The sequence below is a fragment of the Theropithecus gelada genome, chromosome 17 (genome assembly GCF_003255815.1).
Source record: "Theropithecus gelada isolate Dixy chromosome 17, Tgel_1.0, whole genome shotgun sequence".
NCBI lineage: Eukaryota > Metazoa > Chordata > Mammalia > Primates > Cercopithecidae > Theropithecus > Theropithecus gelada.
Window position 1 is genome coordinate 45413474 of NC_037685.1, and position 19353 is coordinate 45432826.

At 40.2% G+C, this 19353-nt stretch overlaps 1 protein-coding gene across 1 annotated transcript in view; it reads right to left on the reverse strand.

Moving 5' to 3' along the window:
- Window positions 1–432: 432 nt before the first annotated feature.
- EFNB2 (ephrin B2) overlaps window positions 433–19353 on the reverse strand; it is a 45294-nt gene continuing 26373 nt past the window's right edge. Inside the window, exons 3-5 of the mRNA XM_025364748.1 lie at window positions 6391–6483; window positions 5537–5650; window positions 433–4117 (exon numbers count right to left, since the gene is read on the reverse strand). Of these exons, the coding sequence (XP_025220533.1) occupies window positions 3729–4117; window positions 5537–5650; window positions 6391–6483 (596 nt within the window). The 3' untranslated portion in view covers window positions 433–3728. The remainder of the gene's footprint in view (window positions 4118–5536; window positions 5651–6390; window positions 6484–19353) is intronic.

Genomic DNA, 19353 nt, shown 5'->3' on the forward strand with positions numbered 1-19353 from the left:
AAGCGATAGACAGCTGCTTTGCTTCTATGGAAACTAGATCAATTTGGAATTAAGTGTAAGATAAGAGTACACTTCCCTCTTTTCCCTGAGACAGCTAACTTTGTAGGTAACTATTCTGACTGTGCGATTCAGGCGCCACTAGAGAGATTTTCTGTTGAGGATTACTAGGATTTTATACAATTTTATATTATTTTTGAAATGTGAGTTCATGGTTTTATGGGGAATAATGAGCTCACGGCTCTTAGCAAAATTAGTATTTGTGTTATGTGCACATCCCGATTTGAAAAGTGGGCACACAGTCTCCATGGACAGAAGTCTCCGGATTACTGTAATTTTGGGGGAAATAGAGTAAAGGAAAGCAAATTAAAATAACAAACAAAAAAGAAAGAAAAATGAAAAGAAAAGAAAAGAAGAGAAGTACTTTGAAGGCACTTTTTCCATAGGAAAAAAATATTTTATTTTTTTAAGAACAAATTCAGTTTGAAACAGATGTGGAATGTGACTTCACGGATTTCATTTTCGGGGGCTAACTGCAATGTGAAACTAAAGCAGATTTAAAACCTATGACAGGCTATTAAAATAAAACAAAGAAAGAAAAAAATATTTATAACTCAAGCATAATACTGTGTTACTTACAAATTGGACAACGAAATTTTAAATAAATATTCATGGTACATAATTACGGCACAAATATGCAGCAATTTGGCAACCTTTTATACCATTTTTTCCTCATTACAGTGCAAAGGGGAATGACACTGCCGTTAAACAAGCTGTAGCTAAATACATTGCAAAATTCAGATTTTATACAAAACATCTTGCTTAGACTTTATAAAAAACCAACATTGCTCTATGTACACAATCTGGGTAAGAAAAGCCATTTCTGTCTTGTTTTCATGTGTATTTTTATTAAAAAGGTGAATAAGGCTACTGTAACACCCCAAATCCATAGACAGTAAAATCTGAACCTATTTACAGCATCTTCACTTAAACATGATGGTGCAAATTCCAAAGTCGGGTGACCAGGGACGATCATACAAGCAAGGCATTTACAGTAACTTTCCAAAGCTAAACCAACTTCAAATAAAGGGACAGTTGGTAGATTGTCATATTCTGCACCAGACACAAAACAGACGCACAGAACACTTTTCAATTGGTTGCAGGGAACTCTTTTATCAATTCATCTGATTTTTCACAGTTTAGTATAGAACCAAAACGTAGCCAACTGATGATACATACATTTGATTTCATTAAAATCAGACTATTTCCCATTTTTCCCCTTCTTGCCCCTCTCCCCTATCCTAAAAGTAACTTCTGATGGCTTACAAGAAACTCTTGTACGAATGCACAGAAAGGAGAGGTTGGGGTGATGGAAAGAATTACATATGTACTGTGGCTGGTTACCACGGCAACCTTCCACAGAAATATGATATAGATATATATAATATATATTGTAGATATATATTATACATATATGTACACATGTATACCACACACCCACTCACACATACACACACGCACTTTGGACCAACATCATTTCCAGGTTCAGGAAATAGGGGATCATAATTTCCGTGACAACTCATTTTTGCAGGTACTCACTGGAGGTCTGAGAACCTTCAAATGCTGTCGCTACATTTTTTTCCCTTCCAATTCAGAAAGCAAAGTGTTACCATAGTAACAGGACTATGTTAAAGATGTCTATTTTGCATAGCACATAAAAAGTAGGTTTCCTGTTTACTCTTCTTGTTTCCCAGAAGGGAGGGGGTGCGGGGGAGGACAGGAGCAGGGAGCCAGAGCTAAATTGTCACCTGAAGCCCCCAATGTGACCTGCTGGATTCTAGAGAACACTTCAGCCCACAAGGCAAGGGAAAACCCAAAGCAGAAAATAAATGCCGGAACATCTTGTCATTGTTAAATGTATGATGCAGTCACATCGACTTCCTGGTGTGTGGGGCTTGTACTTCCTAGTCTACGGTTCCGTGAGATGCCTTCGGAGGACTCGGTTATTTTTGTATTTGCTCTCATTATTGTTCTTTTTGGAATGATGTTGTTTTTCCCAGAAGTAACTGTCCAATTTGTTTTTTTAAGCACTGAGCATTGGGACCACTTAATTACCACAAATGAATTTCACATCTTCCGGTGTGTACTGTGTGCAACCTTAAAATATATATTAGTAAAAATCTTTCATTTTATATCCCTTGTGTTCTATAGACCTATTATAAATACGTCCTATCTTCCTTCTCCCCCTGGACATCATCATTTATTTCCGTCTTAAGGACCCTAAGAGGTTTGCCGTATGTGCTTCACCTTGACACAGAGCACCTGGCGCTGCAGCCTCCATCAGTACCGGCCCTGCAGCCCTGGCACCCAGACAGCACCGCCATAAACCAAAGTGTCGTAAGGCTCAATCCGGAGGGGAAGGGGGACCCTGGGGGGAGGGGGATCTGACCTACCTTTTATAGATGAGAATTCTTTAATAACAACAATGATGATGGAATTACAGCCTGTTTGACCTTTGGCTTTTCAACTTTTAGGTCAGATTTGGCTCTCTGCTATTCTCCTAAATGCTTTCCCTGTGTTTAATAAAATGTGATAAGTATAGCAGCTGAGTCTGCTTAAAAAATCATCCAAAGCAGACCGACTCTCCTACAGCTCGGAGCTGTGTATCTTATTGCCAGTACCACAACAGTCCTGCCCGAATATATCATCAGCGGCCTACTTTCTCCCTTCCCTCCAAGCCTGTTCCTTTCCCAACAATACCCGTCTTTGTTCCCCAGAATGAAGAGGGGCTTTTCTTCCTGCACTTCGTTATTTGATAACAGCGAGCGCCTCCCCGTACACTGGAATCCACTGTGTGTGCTGTGGTGTCTCCTACTTGCCTCTTAAATCTCAGCAAAACCAAAGTGCTGTGCTACCTAATTGCTTTTTTCTTTTTTCCTTTCCAACTTTCTGTTTCAGAGGCAGCAGCAGTGAGCTGCAATTGCAGCCAGCCCTTTCCCCAGCCCCACCCGCTTCTACCAGCTCCTAGCCTTCCTCGCAGACAGCCTAGCATCTGGCTAAAGGGCACCTTGTTAGCAAACACAATTTCTATGAACGGATTTACCCATGGACTGAAGCTGTTGTTGCCAACGGCTGGAGGAGGGGACTCCAGACACGAGTGTTCCATTAGTGATACAGATGTGGAGTGGACGTCTCAGGTGAGGTGCTGCAGAGCCCTGGGTAACAGAACGAGTGAGAGACAGTGAGGACTAAACGCTAGAGATCTTTGCAAACCTTAACTAGCCCGAGGTCCGTGTGACAAGTCCGGTATGCACTGCGGGGGAGACGCACCCCAGGCAGAAGCCGGCCCTTCCAGGGGTGGCGTCCTGGGGCACCTGCCAGGATGCTCACAGCCCTCTCGTCCACAAACCACCGTCTTCTCTTGGCTTCCGCAGAGGCCTGAGTGACCGCAGCACATGGCTTTGAGGAGGAGACGTGGGACGCGGCACAGCAGTCCGAATGCGCGTCTTCTGCACAGTCTTCCAGCCTCCAGGGAACGTGTGTGTTCACCAAGGCCGAGTGCTACAAGACTAGGTAAGCTGTCCAGCGCGACGGGCTCTTCCGAAGAGTGTCCCTCTCCCCCGGTGCTGCGCTTCAGTCAGTTCTCCAGCACGCGGGCTCTCAAACCCTCAAGGGAGGCATCGGGACAGTAGGTGTCCTCTGGGAAAGCACAGGTACCGCCAGGGCCCCTCTCAGACCTTGTAGTATATGTTCGCGGGGCTCTGCGGGGGCATCTCCTGGACGATGTACACCGGGTGCCCGTAGTCCCCGCTGACCTTCTCGTAGTGAGGGCAGAAGACGCTGTCCGCAGTCCTTAGCGGGATGATAATGTCACTGGGCTCCGAGCCGTTGTTGTTGCCGCTGCGCTTGGGCGTGGCCAGCGTGCTGAGCGACAGCGTGGTCGTGTGCTGCGGCGAGTGCTTCCTGTGTCTCCTCCGGTACTTCAGCAAGAGGACCACCAGCGTGATGATGATGACGATGAAGATGATGCATCCTGAAGCAATCCCTGCGAATAAGGCCACTTCGGAACCGAGGATGTTGTTCCCCGAATGTCCGGCGCTGTTGCCGTCTGTGCTAGAACCTGCAGACGCGGGGAGAGAAAAGGTCAGAGATGGTTACTGCTGTCCCGGTGCTGATGGACTGCTTTTATGACCCTTAAAAATGTGACAAATAAGCCAGGCTTATGACTAACTAGAAGCTGGACTTTGCCTCGCCAATACCCCGTCTACGAGCTCTAGGGGGGACTTTCCTACCCTCCCAAGCCACAGGGTTTCCTTTGTATCATTATCCAGCAAGAGCACAGACTGTCGGTGCCAGCCAGCCCTTGATCTTGCTTCATCCTCTAACCCGTGTTAGCCAGCCTGGGGCAGCGGCAGCGAAGAAAAAGGGAAGTGGCCAATTCTCCAGGTCAGCGGTGAGCGCTCATGTGGTATTGCTCTTCCGCCTCCTTTGAGAAAGGGTGTTTCATGAGAACCTTCAAAGGTCCTGCCTTCTAAAGAAGAGCCCGGCCTCCTGGCAGAACAGCTCGGGAACGCGGAAGGGGTGAGGGGGCCTGGGAAAATGTTCGGCTCGTAACTCGTCTGTATTATTTGATTTACACTTAAAATATATTTGGAAGGCAGCAGAAACTCTCACACTGAACAGACTGCCAGCCCAAATGGTAAGCACTAAAAAATTGCCTGGCATCATTATATTATCCATTTATCAGTTTGTCACAAGAATTTGACACATCTTGTCATTGAAAGTTGGAAATAACAGCTTCCCTCCTTGACTCTTGGAAAGAGATGGCATATTGCTGCAGATGATAAAGTCGCACAACTACCAACCAAGCACACAGATCCCTAATACAAAACTGCTGATGTCTGCTCAACAGCTGCTCTATCAAACATTCATTAGCATGGCAACAAATACAGAGCTATTTGTTCCAAGACTGTTAAGAAAATGAAGGTCAATGACGGACAATTTTATCTGGTATTCTACGCTTCTGTCAGGGACCTGTTTAATATTTTCTTTTACATGGCAAATGTGAAACAAAATAACGATAACCACCTGAAAAAATACTATTATGCAATATTTAAAAATGTTCGCATTTAAAATTTAGAAGAGGATCAATTAGGCCCTCTGTGGATTAGATATAATTAGAGGAGGGATTAGCACATTAATTACATATACATTAACATCAGCTTTAAGCTGGCGTTGACAACCAGCTTGATAAAATGTCAGCCAATGAAACCTTTGGCCTGACAGAGTAGTTCTAATAACTGGCACTTACAGCTCATGAATTCTACTTTTTTGAATGTATGACTTTCATTGGAATGAGTTATTTTGTTCTTATTGAGTGTAATTAATAATGACTCACTGACAGTAAAGATTCCTGATCACTGTAACTACCAGCTAATCCTAACTGGTTAGAAGTCCTTAGACTCTGCTCCACCTTTTAAGATACTACTGAGAATGTGGGCCCCACAGACCTCCATACACACAGATCATGCTGTTATACCTGGATTTGGTTTTACAAAGGGACTTGTTGTTGAACTTCTTCCGTTTGTACCAGCTTCTAGTTCTGGACGTCTTGTTGGATCTTTATTCCTGGTTGATCCAGCAGAACTTGCAGCTACATGAAAAACAAATGATTAATTACAGCACAGACATCTGACAATATCTAGCTTTAGGAGCTGCATTTTTTTTTCAACAGGCATGAATAGCAATGAACATAAGAGTGTTTATGCAAAGTACTGTGAAATACAAGAATATAATTTTTCTTTTAAAACAAAATGGTTATACTAGTTATTTCAGAGGTTTAGATCGTGAGGCCATCTGTGGAAACTATAGGGATTCTTGCATTTGGCAGGCAAAGCATTGCAGATGACATTTCAATTTAACTGAGCAAGTTGATTGACTACTATACCAATTTTTAATTAGAAGAATTATTTCTTTCTGTGCAATAGGTTATCTACACTGGAAAAGTCACAATGAACAAAACTCTTCTGTAGTCAAGATTCAGAAATGAGCAAAACTGCACAAGCTTTTAGTTTTCATTCTGGATATTTTGATTTTGAACCAAAGTGTTTTGCTTTTTAAAAAGAAATTATCTATCTATCTATCTATCTATCTATCTATCTATCTGTGGCAATAGACATTCTACCTTGCTGACCTCAACTCTTAGAGAGATCTCCAATAAAAGCTTAGTACATTGACTTGAGGAAATCTGCCAGTGGCTCAAAGTGCAGAAGGGTTTGCTTTGAAAACTAAAGAGAAGAGCGAATGAAGGTGGGCATCAGCAACACTAGCACCACACTAGCTGGGGGCTACACCAGGTCACAGTGGCGTCATGAAGCAGCAGATGGTCTTTACCTTGTCCAACTTTCATGAGGATCTTCATGGCTCTTGTCTGGCACACCCCTCCCTCCTGGTTATCCAGGCCCTCCAAAGACCCATTTGATGTAGCTGATTGAAAATAAAATGGACAAAACAAAAAAATAAAGAAAAATCAGGAAATCAATAAGCCAAGTTTACATGAACATGAAATGTCTGAAAACAATTTGAAAAATAAGAATTCACTCTTAGTCACAAGTTTTCTGAAAGTATGGGGATGCTGAAAGCCAAAAAGAAAAAGAAAAAGAAATAAAGAGAAATGGATATCGGAAACACTGCCGCATGTATGCTATCTGACTCCAAATTTATTTAGGCACTTTCTCCTTCCTTCACAAATGACTGATTTAATGTTAGTGTATAAATAAAAGGGATGGCATCTTTCAAAAAGTCTATGGACTCTTTTGGGGCCAAACTCAGAAGAGCAAAATAGTTAATGCAGCCATTTCCAAACGTGGTAATCATCCCCCCACACCTGCTTCCTCCACTGCAGATTTCCTGCTTCAAGAACAATTAGCTTGACGCTCTGTTTGTCAAGCATCCAAGTTCTGTAAACACTAGACCAGGAGCCTCCCACAACCCTTGTCTTCTTTCGTCAGCCTTATACATGCTTAAGAAGTATACCAGAATTCAGGTCTTCAAAATCTCCCTTTTCCTCCATCATTTTGTAAATCAGAAGAACACACGTGTTATTACTGCCAATGTCAACCTCAGTCAACCTCTTCAACCAAACTACGTGTTGCAGGAAAACTCTGGCTGAATAGAGGGTTCACACACATGCCCACCACTCATTCCGGGTCCGGTGCAGCCCTGAGAGAAAGTGGGGACTTTTATCAGCCACTTGCTGGTGTTCACCAACTCCACCTCGGCAGTAAGGAGTGGAAGGAAGGACAGAATCATTTTACCATTTTCAGCATTTTCTTTTTCAACAGCCTATGCTCTATTTAAACACATCCTTGTTCTGTCTCTTTAGACCAGCGAGGTCTCTGAATAGCTTTGTAACTCAAGCTGTACAGAGATAGGCTGCCAGGTACTTTAATGAGACACAGGCTTTGAATTACAGTTCAAGTTCCAGGAGAGAAAAGAAGGTGGAGAGTGCTAGACGTTTTCATTCCTCTGAAGTTCAAGGGGCAAGGAGCAAAAGTGTTTCATATACATTTCTACAATTTAAATCCATTTTCTACCTGATTATCGAAGTCTTGTCTTGTAACATTGTACTTTGCAAGGGACTGAAAAAAGGATTGTTTTTCTGGTAAAAATAAATCCCAAAGACATTCTTCTAATGGGATTGTTTGTTTTCCAAATAGTGGGTCAGCAAACAAGTTCTGTATGCATTTATAGTAGAAATAGGCATTCCATGGAAATTATATTAACTACAAAACTAAGGCACTTATTTACTTGTCTTCTGGTCTTGAATTAACTTTTACTTTCACTGTTTTCCTCAAAACAAAGGCTGCCCCTTCTGTGCATACATGTCACTGTGCTTCTCTGACTGCTTGCTTAAACTTTACAGTCTTACAGTCGCATCTCATTCTTCTGTAACTGTGGATAAATTTTTGCTGGGAAACTGAGCAATAATTGCCATAATAATAATGGTCTTGGAAGGGTAGTAAGAAGCAGACAGTATCTGTTTGTAGATACAAACATTGTAGACTATTAAGAAACTGCTCAGCAGACAGCTTAAAAAAAAACCTAAAAATTTTGTACACTTCTGTGAATCTAAAAAAAGTCTTTTTTTTAGTTCTTTTTTTTTCTTTTTAATTATTTAATGTGACTATTAAAAATTTTTTTTATTGTACTTTAAGTTCTAGGGTACATGTGCACAATGTGCAGGTTTGTTACATATGTATACATGTGCCATGCTGGTGTGCTGCACCTGCTAACTCATCATTTACATTAGGTGTATCTCCTAATGCTATCCCTCCCCCGTCCCCCACCCCATGACAGGCCCCGGTGTCTGATTTTTTTTCAGTTCTTCATTCTGCTCTTTCCCTTTTCCCTCCTCCAAATATGTGCCTAAATTTCAAAGTATCCTTTCCTCCCAAAGGCTTCAAACTGTGAGTTTCTATGAGCAGACCCTATTTCTGGACCATTTCAGAGCAGTGCCATAATCTTCAATTAATTGTTGAGAATTTTCCTGTTTGATTTTTCTAACAAATTAGGATGTGTCTGCGTATAGAGAAAAGTGAAAAGCTGATGTCTGTATTTGGCTGATAGTTTAAAATGTTTGGTTTACTTAATTCAAGTGGAATCCCAATGTTTTTAAATGTACATGCACATAAATGAACCTACATGCAAAAGTGCACTCAAACTCAAAGTGAAATGACTTACTTTTTGTTGCTGAAAGTTTCAACACTATGCTGAAAAATAACATAATGAGATCTGAAGGGCAGTGCACAGAAAGAAAGGGGAGGAATATACATTTATTTATTTTATTCTTAAGGGGAAAAGACAGTCAAAGATTCAGATCCAAAAGAAAAACAATTAAATGAATATCATGAAGAGAAAGACATGCACAGTAGAGCAGAGTTAACTGTAAATAGAATTGAGAACTGCATCTGCAGGGGGAGAAACTACTGATGACTTCTACTTCATCCAACTGGAAGCACAAGAGGTGAACATTATTTGACTTTTTTTCTTTTAATTTCTAGGTCAGTGCCTTTTCTGAATATCAGTGCTTTTGTGTGGAGCTCCCTAGGTTTACCCAAAATGCTGTCTTGACAACCACAAATGTAAAATCTCTAGAGTATTAAAATTCAATTGGAATCTATAATTTTACATCCACAGACTATAAGACAGTAGTAGGAAGGCTATGTTGCGTAAGAAGAATGAAACTGCTTTGCACCTTTAAGAGTGAAAACTTTTTTATTTCTTGGTTAAAAAAAAAAGTGTGGGGGGAAGAGGGAAACTTTCAAGTCTTAGAGTTGGATGAGGAAAAATCTACAGATGCTGCTTTTGTAGGTTCTTCTGAAGCCCCAGGCTACTGCTTGTTTGGGGGAGGGTGCTTGCAGGGTGGTGAGCAGAAGTGGGCTGAACAGTCTGAGCCAGGACAGTTTTTCAGCTATATTCAGGATTTTACTTCTTTTCCTTTTAAGTCAACTTGTGACTTGCAAAGGTTACTGAAAGATATTGAAAAATTCACTACTAACATTAAATTAACATCCCAAATGCTTGGTTGCTTATAAAGGGGCATTGAAAATACTGTGACACGTTCCACCAGGGAAGATTTTTGCCATGAGTTAGAAATGATCTAAGTTGTCATGAATAACCCTGTTTTAACCCAGTTAGTACGCTGGTACTAACTGAAACTCCAAGAGGTAAACTTTACAAGTATAACATAATTCAAAACGACTTCGGTCTATTTTATACTTGATGTAAGTATAACTTCCCATAGTGAAAATCACCTTTCTTCTCCCCTGCTACATCCTCATCACGGAATGTAATTCTTATGCCAAGCTTCCAAACCCCTCTCCTTGAACAGTGACACAGCTTAAAAAAAAGTCTCCTAACCCAATTGTACCTCCTTCCTGGCAGCGAACTCTGAAATAAAACCACAAGATTAATATTCTGATTTCTCCTGCAATAGTCACCAAGAAGCTTTGAAAGCCTTAGTGGCTGATTTTGAAAAACAACAAGAAAATGCTAATGCTTGGAAATAAAAAAAAAAAAATCTATTTCCATTTCAGGAGACAATTTTGCAATTATTTTCATTGTTCATTTGAATGTACTAGGAATTTTTAACTTAGAGAAAGAGTGAAAATAAATTGTTAGTTCATTATACTTAAGTTTTTCTTTGTATCTTTCTATCAGCATGAGCTAATGCAGCCACAATCATAGTATTGCTAAATAGATGAAATCACATTTAATCATTCAGAGACAGAAAAAGTAACACTGTTACAACTAAGCTTTTAGTGCCCAGATATTTTTTCCCCCTTGGCTCAGTAGACTTTATACATTTAAAAATTACTAGAAAAGTTTCTCTATCCAGTTGGAAAATAGGCTTAATAAAGATACATGGGTATTTTACAGCCTGCTTTTAAAAGCTTTTGCTTCAGCAGTCTAATTGCATGTAGTAAGTATACAGAAGTCACTACATTGTTCCCCCCAGGGCCTAATTTCCAGTGGGCAGAGATTACTGCTCAGCAAAAAAAAGTTCCCTGAGTTCACATCGTCTAAAAGTTCCCTCAGTTCACATTGTCTAAAAGTTCCCTGAGTTCACATCGTCTAAGTTCAGGAGCACATCTGAAACCACACAGCCGCCATCTGCGGTTTGCCATCTATTTGCACCTACAGTTCTTAGTCACTGGGAAGAGTATACTGGTTATCTGAGTAGGAAAAAAAAGAGAACCAGTGAGTAACTATAAAGCAGACTCGAAGGGCAAGAATATTTCTGGCTGTGCTGTTCAGCCCATCCCCGCGAAGAGGAAGTAGTACTCCATTTTCACATGTCTTCATCTGATGTTCACTGCTCCGCTCCCAGGAGGCTAAGCTCCAGCCCCACATCTTGGCTGTGTTTAGTCCACCACATTGCTAAGCGTGTGCTAATCAGATGGGCAGTCAAACTTCTGGATTTGTGCCGATACATGGGTCTCACTGGCACAGAGATTCGAAACAGGGGAAGCACAAAAAAATCCTACAGAATAATGGTATCACAGTTCTTACGGAAAGAATGAAGCACGAAGAAATATAAATCCTACGGAGGGTATTTCAAATTATTTTAAAATGTAGCGTATTTGTATAGGGCCGGGATGGAGTAGAGGGCTGATGGACACTTGAAAGCAAGTACTTGTATCAACTCCATTGAAGAAGTCCACCAGAGAGACATAATAAGCATCCAGGGTCATGAAAACCACAGTCGTAAGAATAAAAATGTTGCCCTTACATACAGCTGTACTGGACACAACTCACTCTCATGTGACCACGAAACAAGCAGCATTTTATGAACATTCTCTGTCAGTATCTATGGGAGCTATTCTTTTCCAGCATGTTCTCACATGCTAGCCTTGCTAATTTGGATTTCTTAGGCTAGTCTTCCTACACATCAGTTTCTGTAAGCTCGACATAGACTTCTGAAGATCGGAAGACTGTTATCTTGGCAAACTGAGGAACTAAAAAAAGCATAATCCAGTAACAACATGGAAAGCAAAGCCGTGACTTTAAAATAAACATAAACACAACAACATACCAAACTACATTACTGTTTTCTTCTACCACAGGGCTATCAAATCTGAGTGTCCCAAAAAAAAAAAAAAAAAAAAGGTAAGTTGAAAAATAAGAAGGCTGATAAAAAAAAAAAATTAATGTGAATATACAACCCAACCCAGGAAGCTAAGATTTATCTATTTAACACCCTGACATCAATTCAAACTATGTACTCTAGAAACAAGAATTCAATTTCTGAAACTCAAATTAATGTAGTTGAATGCCTTGAGTTTCACAGTTATCTTTTAAGATGCTAACTTAGAAGAAAAGTTCTAAACATGGAAATGATAATGTTCACTGAATGCCAAAAATAAATGACTGTTTCTTTAAAGTTAATTAATAAAATCTTCTGAAACAGAAACATCTATTTAATTTGCCAAAAGGAAAAAGACAATTTTATTCATTTTTTTCTAACTTCTTCCTTTTATGTGTTTTTCACTGTGGCTTTAAAATGAGAAAAATGAGAAATATAATCATGTCTTTCCAAGGGCCTCATTATTTTTGTTTAGCTTAATATATTTAACAAATTCAGCATTACTTCAAATCACATAGCCCTTCATCCTGTAATACCAAATTTGCCTTATCTTAGAGCAAAAGTTTTATGTGGTATACTTCCCTAAATGGCCTCACTTGAAGAAAGAAAAACACAGAAGAATTTATTTTCAAAAAGAAAATTATATTTAGCAAAGTTAATTTAAACAAAACAAGCTCTCTACTTGATGAGACCGTTCTCACTGACATTTGATTAACTCTTTCTTTTGTATGCAGGGAGCCACAGCTAAAACACTGTATAAACTATCAGTGATGTAGGATGTGTGAGGTTTTCACCCGTTAAAACATTGTTCAATATGATAGGAAGAATCACTTGAATTAATGCCATATTGCTATGGTTGTGTTTTGAAAATTTAAAGCAGTAAATCATGCATTAAGAAGTAATAACTGGCTTAGCTTCAGCGACTTTTCTATGCAACACAATTAATTAGTTTTCTGCACTAAACAGAATAATTTGGAAAAAGTAGATTCTAAAATTGAGTCACAATTTAGACCTCCCCTCCTGTTTGCCAGCATTGAAATATAACTGAAGATGCTATCAAGTACAAATGGATGCTCTTAAAGAAAATGGTACAGTCTTGTTTCCTTACTTTCAAATATTCATTGATGAACAATAATAGCATATTCTACCCAGAGCTCAGAAATAAGAGTGTTAAAAATGGAACAACTTTGAAGCAGTTTGGTAAGTTGTTTTTGTTTACACGTGCACTTAAAAGGTTTTGATGACATATATTACTTAATTACTTCTACTTGGGAAGAGAAAGGATACCAGCATACAGAACTGAGTTTGCAGGTGCCATCATGCTATGTGAGGCTTGGACACTGAGGGAGGAGGTCAATCTAGTGAGAGAACAGTCACAAAATAAAGCAATAAACACCATATCTAGAACAGGAGAAATTATATCACAGCTTTCGCATAAAGCCTTTTAACCATTAAAAACCATACGAATGTCAAGTAACACTCAGTGAAGACATTCAGGGCCATAGGTATCTTTGACAATACAGACCTGGAAAGCTACTGGCTACAGACACTCAGAGTGAAAAGGTGGAAGAGCAGAAAGCAGTGATGGCAGGTGCACATGTGTGCATGTCCACATGTGTGCGTGCAAGCACGTGTACACATAGGGGGTATAGATCAAGAAAACATACCCTCCAGGCTCAGTGATGTACACTGACACTTTTCTGAGAAAGACCAGACAGTACTGGCAATAAACGTCCCTTCCCCCAACCCTTGACTTTTTTTTGTTTTGCTAGAGACATGTCTAACCACATAAGATTATTTATGGAGCTGTTTCCCCTCAAAATATTGCTTGGAACACCTTGGTGTCTTGGTTTTTAATAAATTCTGTTGAGGAAAAACATCACTTTCTAAGTCTAAGATCTTATTGTTAAAAGTTATGACGATTTACGCAGGTGGAATCTCTCAGTTAAGAAAAAAATTTCAAAATAAAAAACGAAAAAAAAAAGGCTTTTCTTCTAGTATAATTTAAGGGACTGTTTCTTATTGCCACAGTAATTCAGAAAAACTTAACATAGTGGGAACATGAGAGTCAATGGTAAAGAATAAATAACTTCACATAGAAGAGCCAGCCTTAGACACACCTGAACATGTGTCTTGAGCTAGGGAATCCGGGGATGGCCAATGTGGAGAGTCATTCCTTGTCTAGGAGGCACATCTGAGCCCTCGGCCCATCCTGTGGAACATGGGCTGTACAGGGACTCGAGGTCCTAAGTTCTGGATTAAATGAAGGTTGCCAGGTGGAAGTCATTAGTGGGATGGTTTTAAGTGGAAATGCTATAGATAACTACATGCTGTTTGCAAGCAGTTGCAGTTTTCCTGCCCAGCTCACTGCCACAGGGCCATGCGGATATCCTGTCCAGCCCATTGCCACTGGACTCTCTCTCTCTCCTGTGTATAAGCCCCCAGTAAAACCCCATGTCTTGAGGAAAAAAAAAAAAAGTCAGCTTTAATATGCTTAATACGGGCCAAAATCTACTAAGACAGAGGAATTGTGTTTTAAAAATAGGTGGCCAGATGACCACTTCAATAGTAATGACTAAGCTCACATTTTTAAAGAAAAGAATAATGCAAGAGTTCTAAAGATAAAAACATAATTCCCTATTGTCTATATTAGCTATACTTAAGCATCAGATTTTTTTTTTTTTTTTTTTTTTTGAGACGGAGTCTCGCTCTGTCGCCCAGGCTGGAGTGCAGTGGCCGGATCTCAGCTCACTGCAAGCTCCGCCTCCCAGGTTTACGCCATTCTCCTGCCTCAGCCTCCCGAGTAGCTGGGACTACAGGCGCCCGCCACCACGCCCGGCTAGTTTTTTGTATTCTTTTTAGTAGAGATGGGGTTTCACCGTGTTAGCCAGGATGGTCTCGATCTCCTGACCTCGTGATCCGCCCGTCTCGGCCTCCCAAAGTGCTGGGATTACAGGCTTGAGCCACCGTGCCCGGCCAAGCATCAGATTTTTTAAAATGAAACTTCCCAGAGAAGGGATAGTGATAATATCTAATGAAAATATTTGCAACCACGAAGCAGCATGTGTTTGAGTGAATTATTTCCAGCACATAATCCAGTGCCTACTCTCAGGATTTTGACAGTCTCGACCATTAAAATTTCCTTGCCAAAATACGAAAAGGTCGAGCTAGGAAAGGGTCAGAGTAAAAAGCTCATGGTGGGGAGGGTGCACATCCCACAACCCTCTAGCTCATTCTACTGTCACTAATTGCATGCAATGATATTAATGACCCAGTAATTGCAAGACGAGTGGCACTGAAGTGGAAAACAACCATCGGAGGCAGAGTTCATCTCTAGGCGGCGGGACTTCACCAGCGACCGAATTAATGTCTGCTGACAGTTTAGAATATAACACTGCAGAGGAGAAAACGCACCACTCTCATGGCATCACAGCTTAGATGGACATGTTGTTTGCTTGGACCATTTAGAGACCAGCAGTAATCCCAATCAGGTGCCCCTGTCTAAATTTGCCCTACACATGAACCTTATTCCATCCAGCGGACATGTTCTATACTCTAAGAATCCAGAGCAATTTCCCATGTTTGCTTCATCTCCTGTTTAACATCAGGAACAGCAAAATGGGCTACTTCACCAATGCAAAAAGCCCCTTGCAAAGAAGAACTGTCACCCAGGCTGGCTCCTCTGTAATGAGATCAATTACCCTCCAGCTTGAGGGTCTGCCAATCCATCGGTCCGTCTACCCAGCCAGCCAGCCAGCCAGTCAGCGAAACTGTTGCACTTATAATTGGCTAAGGCAATTTGAAGTCTCATACCACCTCTACTTGTACGTTTGAGAGATTTTTATTTTTAATAACTATATTATGTAGCAATTTTCTACTGAGGGGCTCAAAGTACTTGCTAACACAAAAACACAAAACAGTATAGACTTACTGAAAAAATGGAATTAAGAGTATGTCTAAAAAAAAAAGAAAATTCATAAGAGCTAACAAATTGCCATCATAACCACCTTTTTTTTCCCCATGGCCTTCCTTTCCTAGTACCCTATAGGATTTTTAGTTGAACTTTGGGGGCAGATGATTGCAAGCTGGTTATATGTTACACAATATATGACAAAGCGTCAGTACCAAAATGTCTGACACAAGCAGAGAGTCCATCCTTTATAGTTCATGAGCTTCTCTGCTGTTGCTGTGCATGCAACATGTGTGTACATATAGTCCGCTGTCTCTGCATATGTGTTATGTATGCTTGCATACTATCTTTACTATTGCTACATGTGCACTTAGATGTTTGGACCCAGGAGGCACTGCTGTAAACTAACAATGCTGGCCTAAGGGTCCAGCGACCCTGGATTGAGTTTTGTTTCTGACATTTGATGGCCAACGGAATTGTACTCAGCTACGCACACTCTCTAAGTTTCAGCTTTCTCACAGTGATAAAAATTGCTCTAAGACCTGTGTCTCTAGACTTCAAAGTGAGACAAGAGTATGTGAAGGCTACAACACTTCCCTAAGTGATCAAACATCCAGCCTGAGATTTTTGAAACTTCAGGAACAAATGTGACTCTTAAGAACTCTATATTTGTTTGTCTGTGCGTCTTGGCTATTTTCGTGTTTTATTTTGCTTTAAAGTTTTATCTTCTGGATGAATGTTTAAAGGTTACTAAAAAAGAAGCCTGTCCTCTTTCATACTTGTACTAGGTCTCCAGTATTGTCCAATTATTTATAAATCCCAGTGAATCTTGAAAAAGCCATAAACACAGGTGCCAAAGATACCAAGATATATTTTATGAAATAACGAAGGCAGTTTTATTCTGAGCCATTCCTAAATAATTCTTGCTGTCATGATGGCTTAGGTGATGTCATGTAATGTGAACAGAGTCTCCATCCACAACAGCTTCTTCTTACACACTGAGCCATATGGGACAGACATTCCCATGGTCATGACTCCATCCTACCTGAGAGCCAGAAGTTTCTCAGTGCAATCTCAAGTTAAGCAGAAGCTGAGACTTTAATCCCTAAGTGTAAAGAATTTATCTTTATTCATATTAAATTCAATAAGGAGCCTCACTGAAACACACTGAGAAAACCTTTAACACAGCCAGAAAAGGAGTTCACATGATGTTAAGAAATAACAGAAACAACGCTTCTCATGATCAGACTAATGGACTGATCGACTTTCCCGGCTAGCCTCAGTGATAACGCAACCCTGACACATTTTCTTCTCTGGAAGACGATTTATACCACATTAGGATGCTGCTAAAATTATCGATAAAGATACACTCCTTTCTTTGTATAACAGGGAACTGAGAAAAAGTCCTGGCAAGGCTGGTGACATGGAAATTGGGAAAAATGATTATATGTATCTGAAGACTCCTCCTCTGTCTGTCTCTTTTGGGTCTTACAAAGGATCTGCTAACAAGCTTGGGCAATTCCATGAACAAAAAGATACATAAATGCATGTTTCTTGGTAAAGGAAGCTCAAGGACAAAAGAGCTTTTATAACACTCAAAGAAGACAGAGAGAAGATCTTATAATTAAGTTATGCAGCATGACTGAAACGTGCAAACTCTCTGGAGTTCCATTTTATGGATGGACGTCAAATCAGCCAAGCTTTTGGGGCCCATCCTCTCCAGCCTGCAGCCGAGCACAGTTCTGCCTCTAGCCTGCAGCCTCATACTTCCTCCTCTGCTCCAAAGTTAACTCTTAGTTATATGCATTTGGTGTCAAGGGTGGAAGTAATAAGCATGTTATATATCCCACTCCATCTGGAGTCCCATCAACCCTGTGAAGCAGGTGCTGTCATTATTCCTACTTTACAGATGAAGAGACTGAGGCAGACGGGGGTTAAGTTACTTGTCAAAGGGCACTCAGGAACTTGGGGTTTCCAGATCCCAGACTCTCAACCTAAGATGTTGATCTGTTTCTCTTGGACAGGGGGAGGGTGGTGGTGGTGCTGTATCCCTCAAGAACCCAAATGCACAGTCTCTGGCAACATTCTGATGAATATCCTATTACAAAGATGACAGCTATAGGTTAAAAATAAAAATGTGTTTAAATGCTTGAACTCAGCCATTATGCGCAAGGTATCAAACATAAATCCTCACCCCTCAGTCAGAGGACCCAAATGACAGGCTGATGTTGTTGTATCACCAAATGGGATTACATTTAATGATGGAAATGTGGCTTTTGCTACATTTATAGTACATAAATAATTCATCAAATAAAGCACATAATCGCTTTACACAGCCCACACATCATTCTGTATTCTAAAAGAAATCTATATGTTAAGAGGACATTTGAAAGCTCCCGTAACTATCTTGCTAAAGAACAGTGCATTCAGTACATTTCAGTGCTACTTGCCAAACCTACACCCCAGAAATAAGTAAATCAAAAGCAAAGAAAACAAATATATGCTCAACAACATAAGCAAGACTCTAAAGTTCCTCTGTTTTGATTCTTTAAGAATATTGTTTCATTATATTTGTGCAAGCATTTTACTTTGTGATTTTGCTTAGAAGTGGAGTACATGTCTAAAAAAAAAAGCAAAGCTGTTTGTGGAGCCTTCCAATTTTACATGCTCTTTATTAAAAAAAAAAAAAAAAAAGCTATAGACAACTGAACCAATGAGGGCCCTAAGAAATGGCAGCTTCTCCAGACTCGTTCAGTGTTTCTTAAGGAAGACTTTGCCAAGGCATGGAGAGTGAGGGAGGCCTCCAAGAGGATGCCATGAATGCCACAGGGTGGATCTCACAGAACAACCTTTAATCAAACAGTCCTTAGAAAAGATGACTTATGGACTATGCCACAAGATGTGTCTTAGCTATGGATTTGCAGCAAAATAATGCAAAAGCCACATGAAGCTAGATTGGGAGGTGCTTCTTTAATACCGTTTTCTTTGTCTAACAGCTCTGCCGTAGCTACTGTTCACTTGAAAAGTATGAACACAATGGCATTCATTTTTCATCCATCTCTGACTCACATGATTTTGGTAGTGTGACGAAAACCTCTTGTGGGTTATTTTGCAAGGTTTTATGTGAAGGTAGAACCACCAGCCCACAGAACCTTCGTGAGGACAGCTGTTGCAAAGGGCCAACACACCAAACCTGCTGACTCATTCAGCTTTGGGTGTCACCTCTGAAAAGAAACTAAACCAGGCACAGAAAGTGCTGCAAAGAAAACTATGGATAAAGGCTACAAACACAAGAAGGCTTTCCCAGTAACAACTGGAGCATTTAGTAAGTCTAAGACACAGCTTCCCTTGAAAATGGGCAATTTCAAAACAGTTATTTCATGAACATTAAAAAAAACTTTAAAGACAATAATAAAAATAACTATAGGTTATATAAATTAGCTACTCTGTTTTTAAGGCAATCAAAGATCTGAACATAATAAAGAAAAGGTCTCTTCAGACCACATGGCCATAATATCTCCATCTTTGCATCACTTGAAGATTAGGAGATCTCGTTATGCAAATTAGGCCCAGGGCTAATTACTGAAATAGGTCACTTGAAAATGTCAATTCTAAACAGGAATAAAAACCCATATACAGATGCTCCTTGACTTAGGTGGGGCTATGTCTTGATACTTGATAAGCACAAGGTAAGCTGAAAAATATCATTAAATCGAAAATACACTTAATACTCCAATAAACCCATCAGAAAGTTGAAAAATTTAAGTGGAACCATTGTAAGTTGGTGACCCTTCGTATA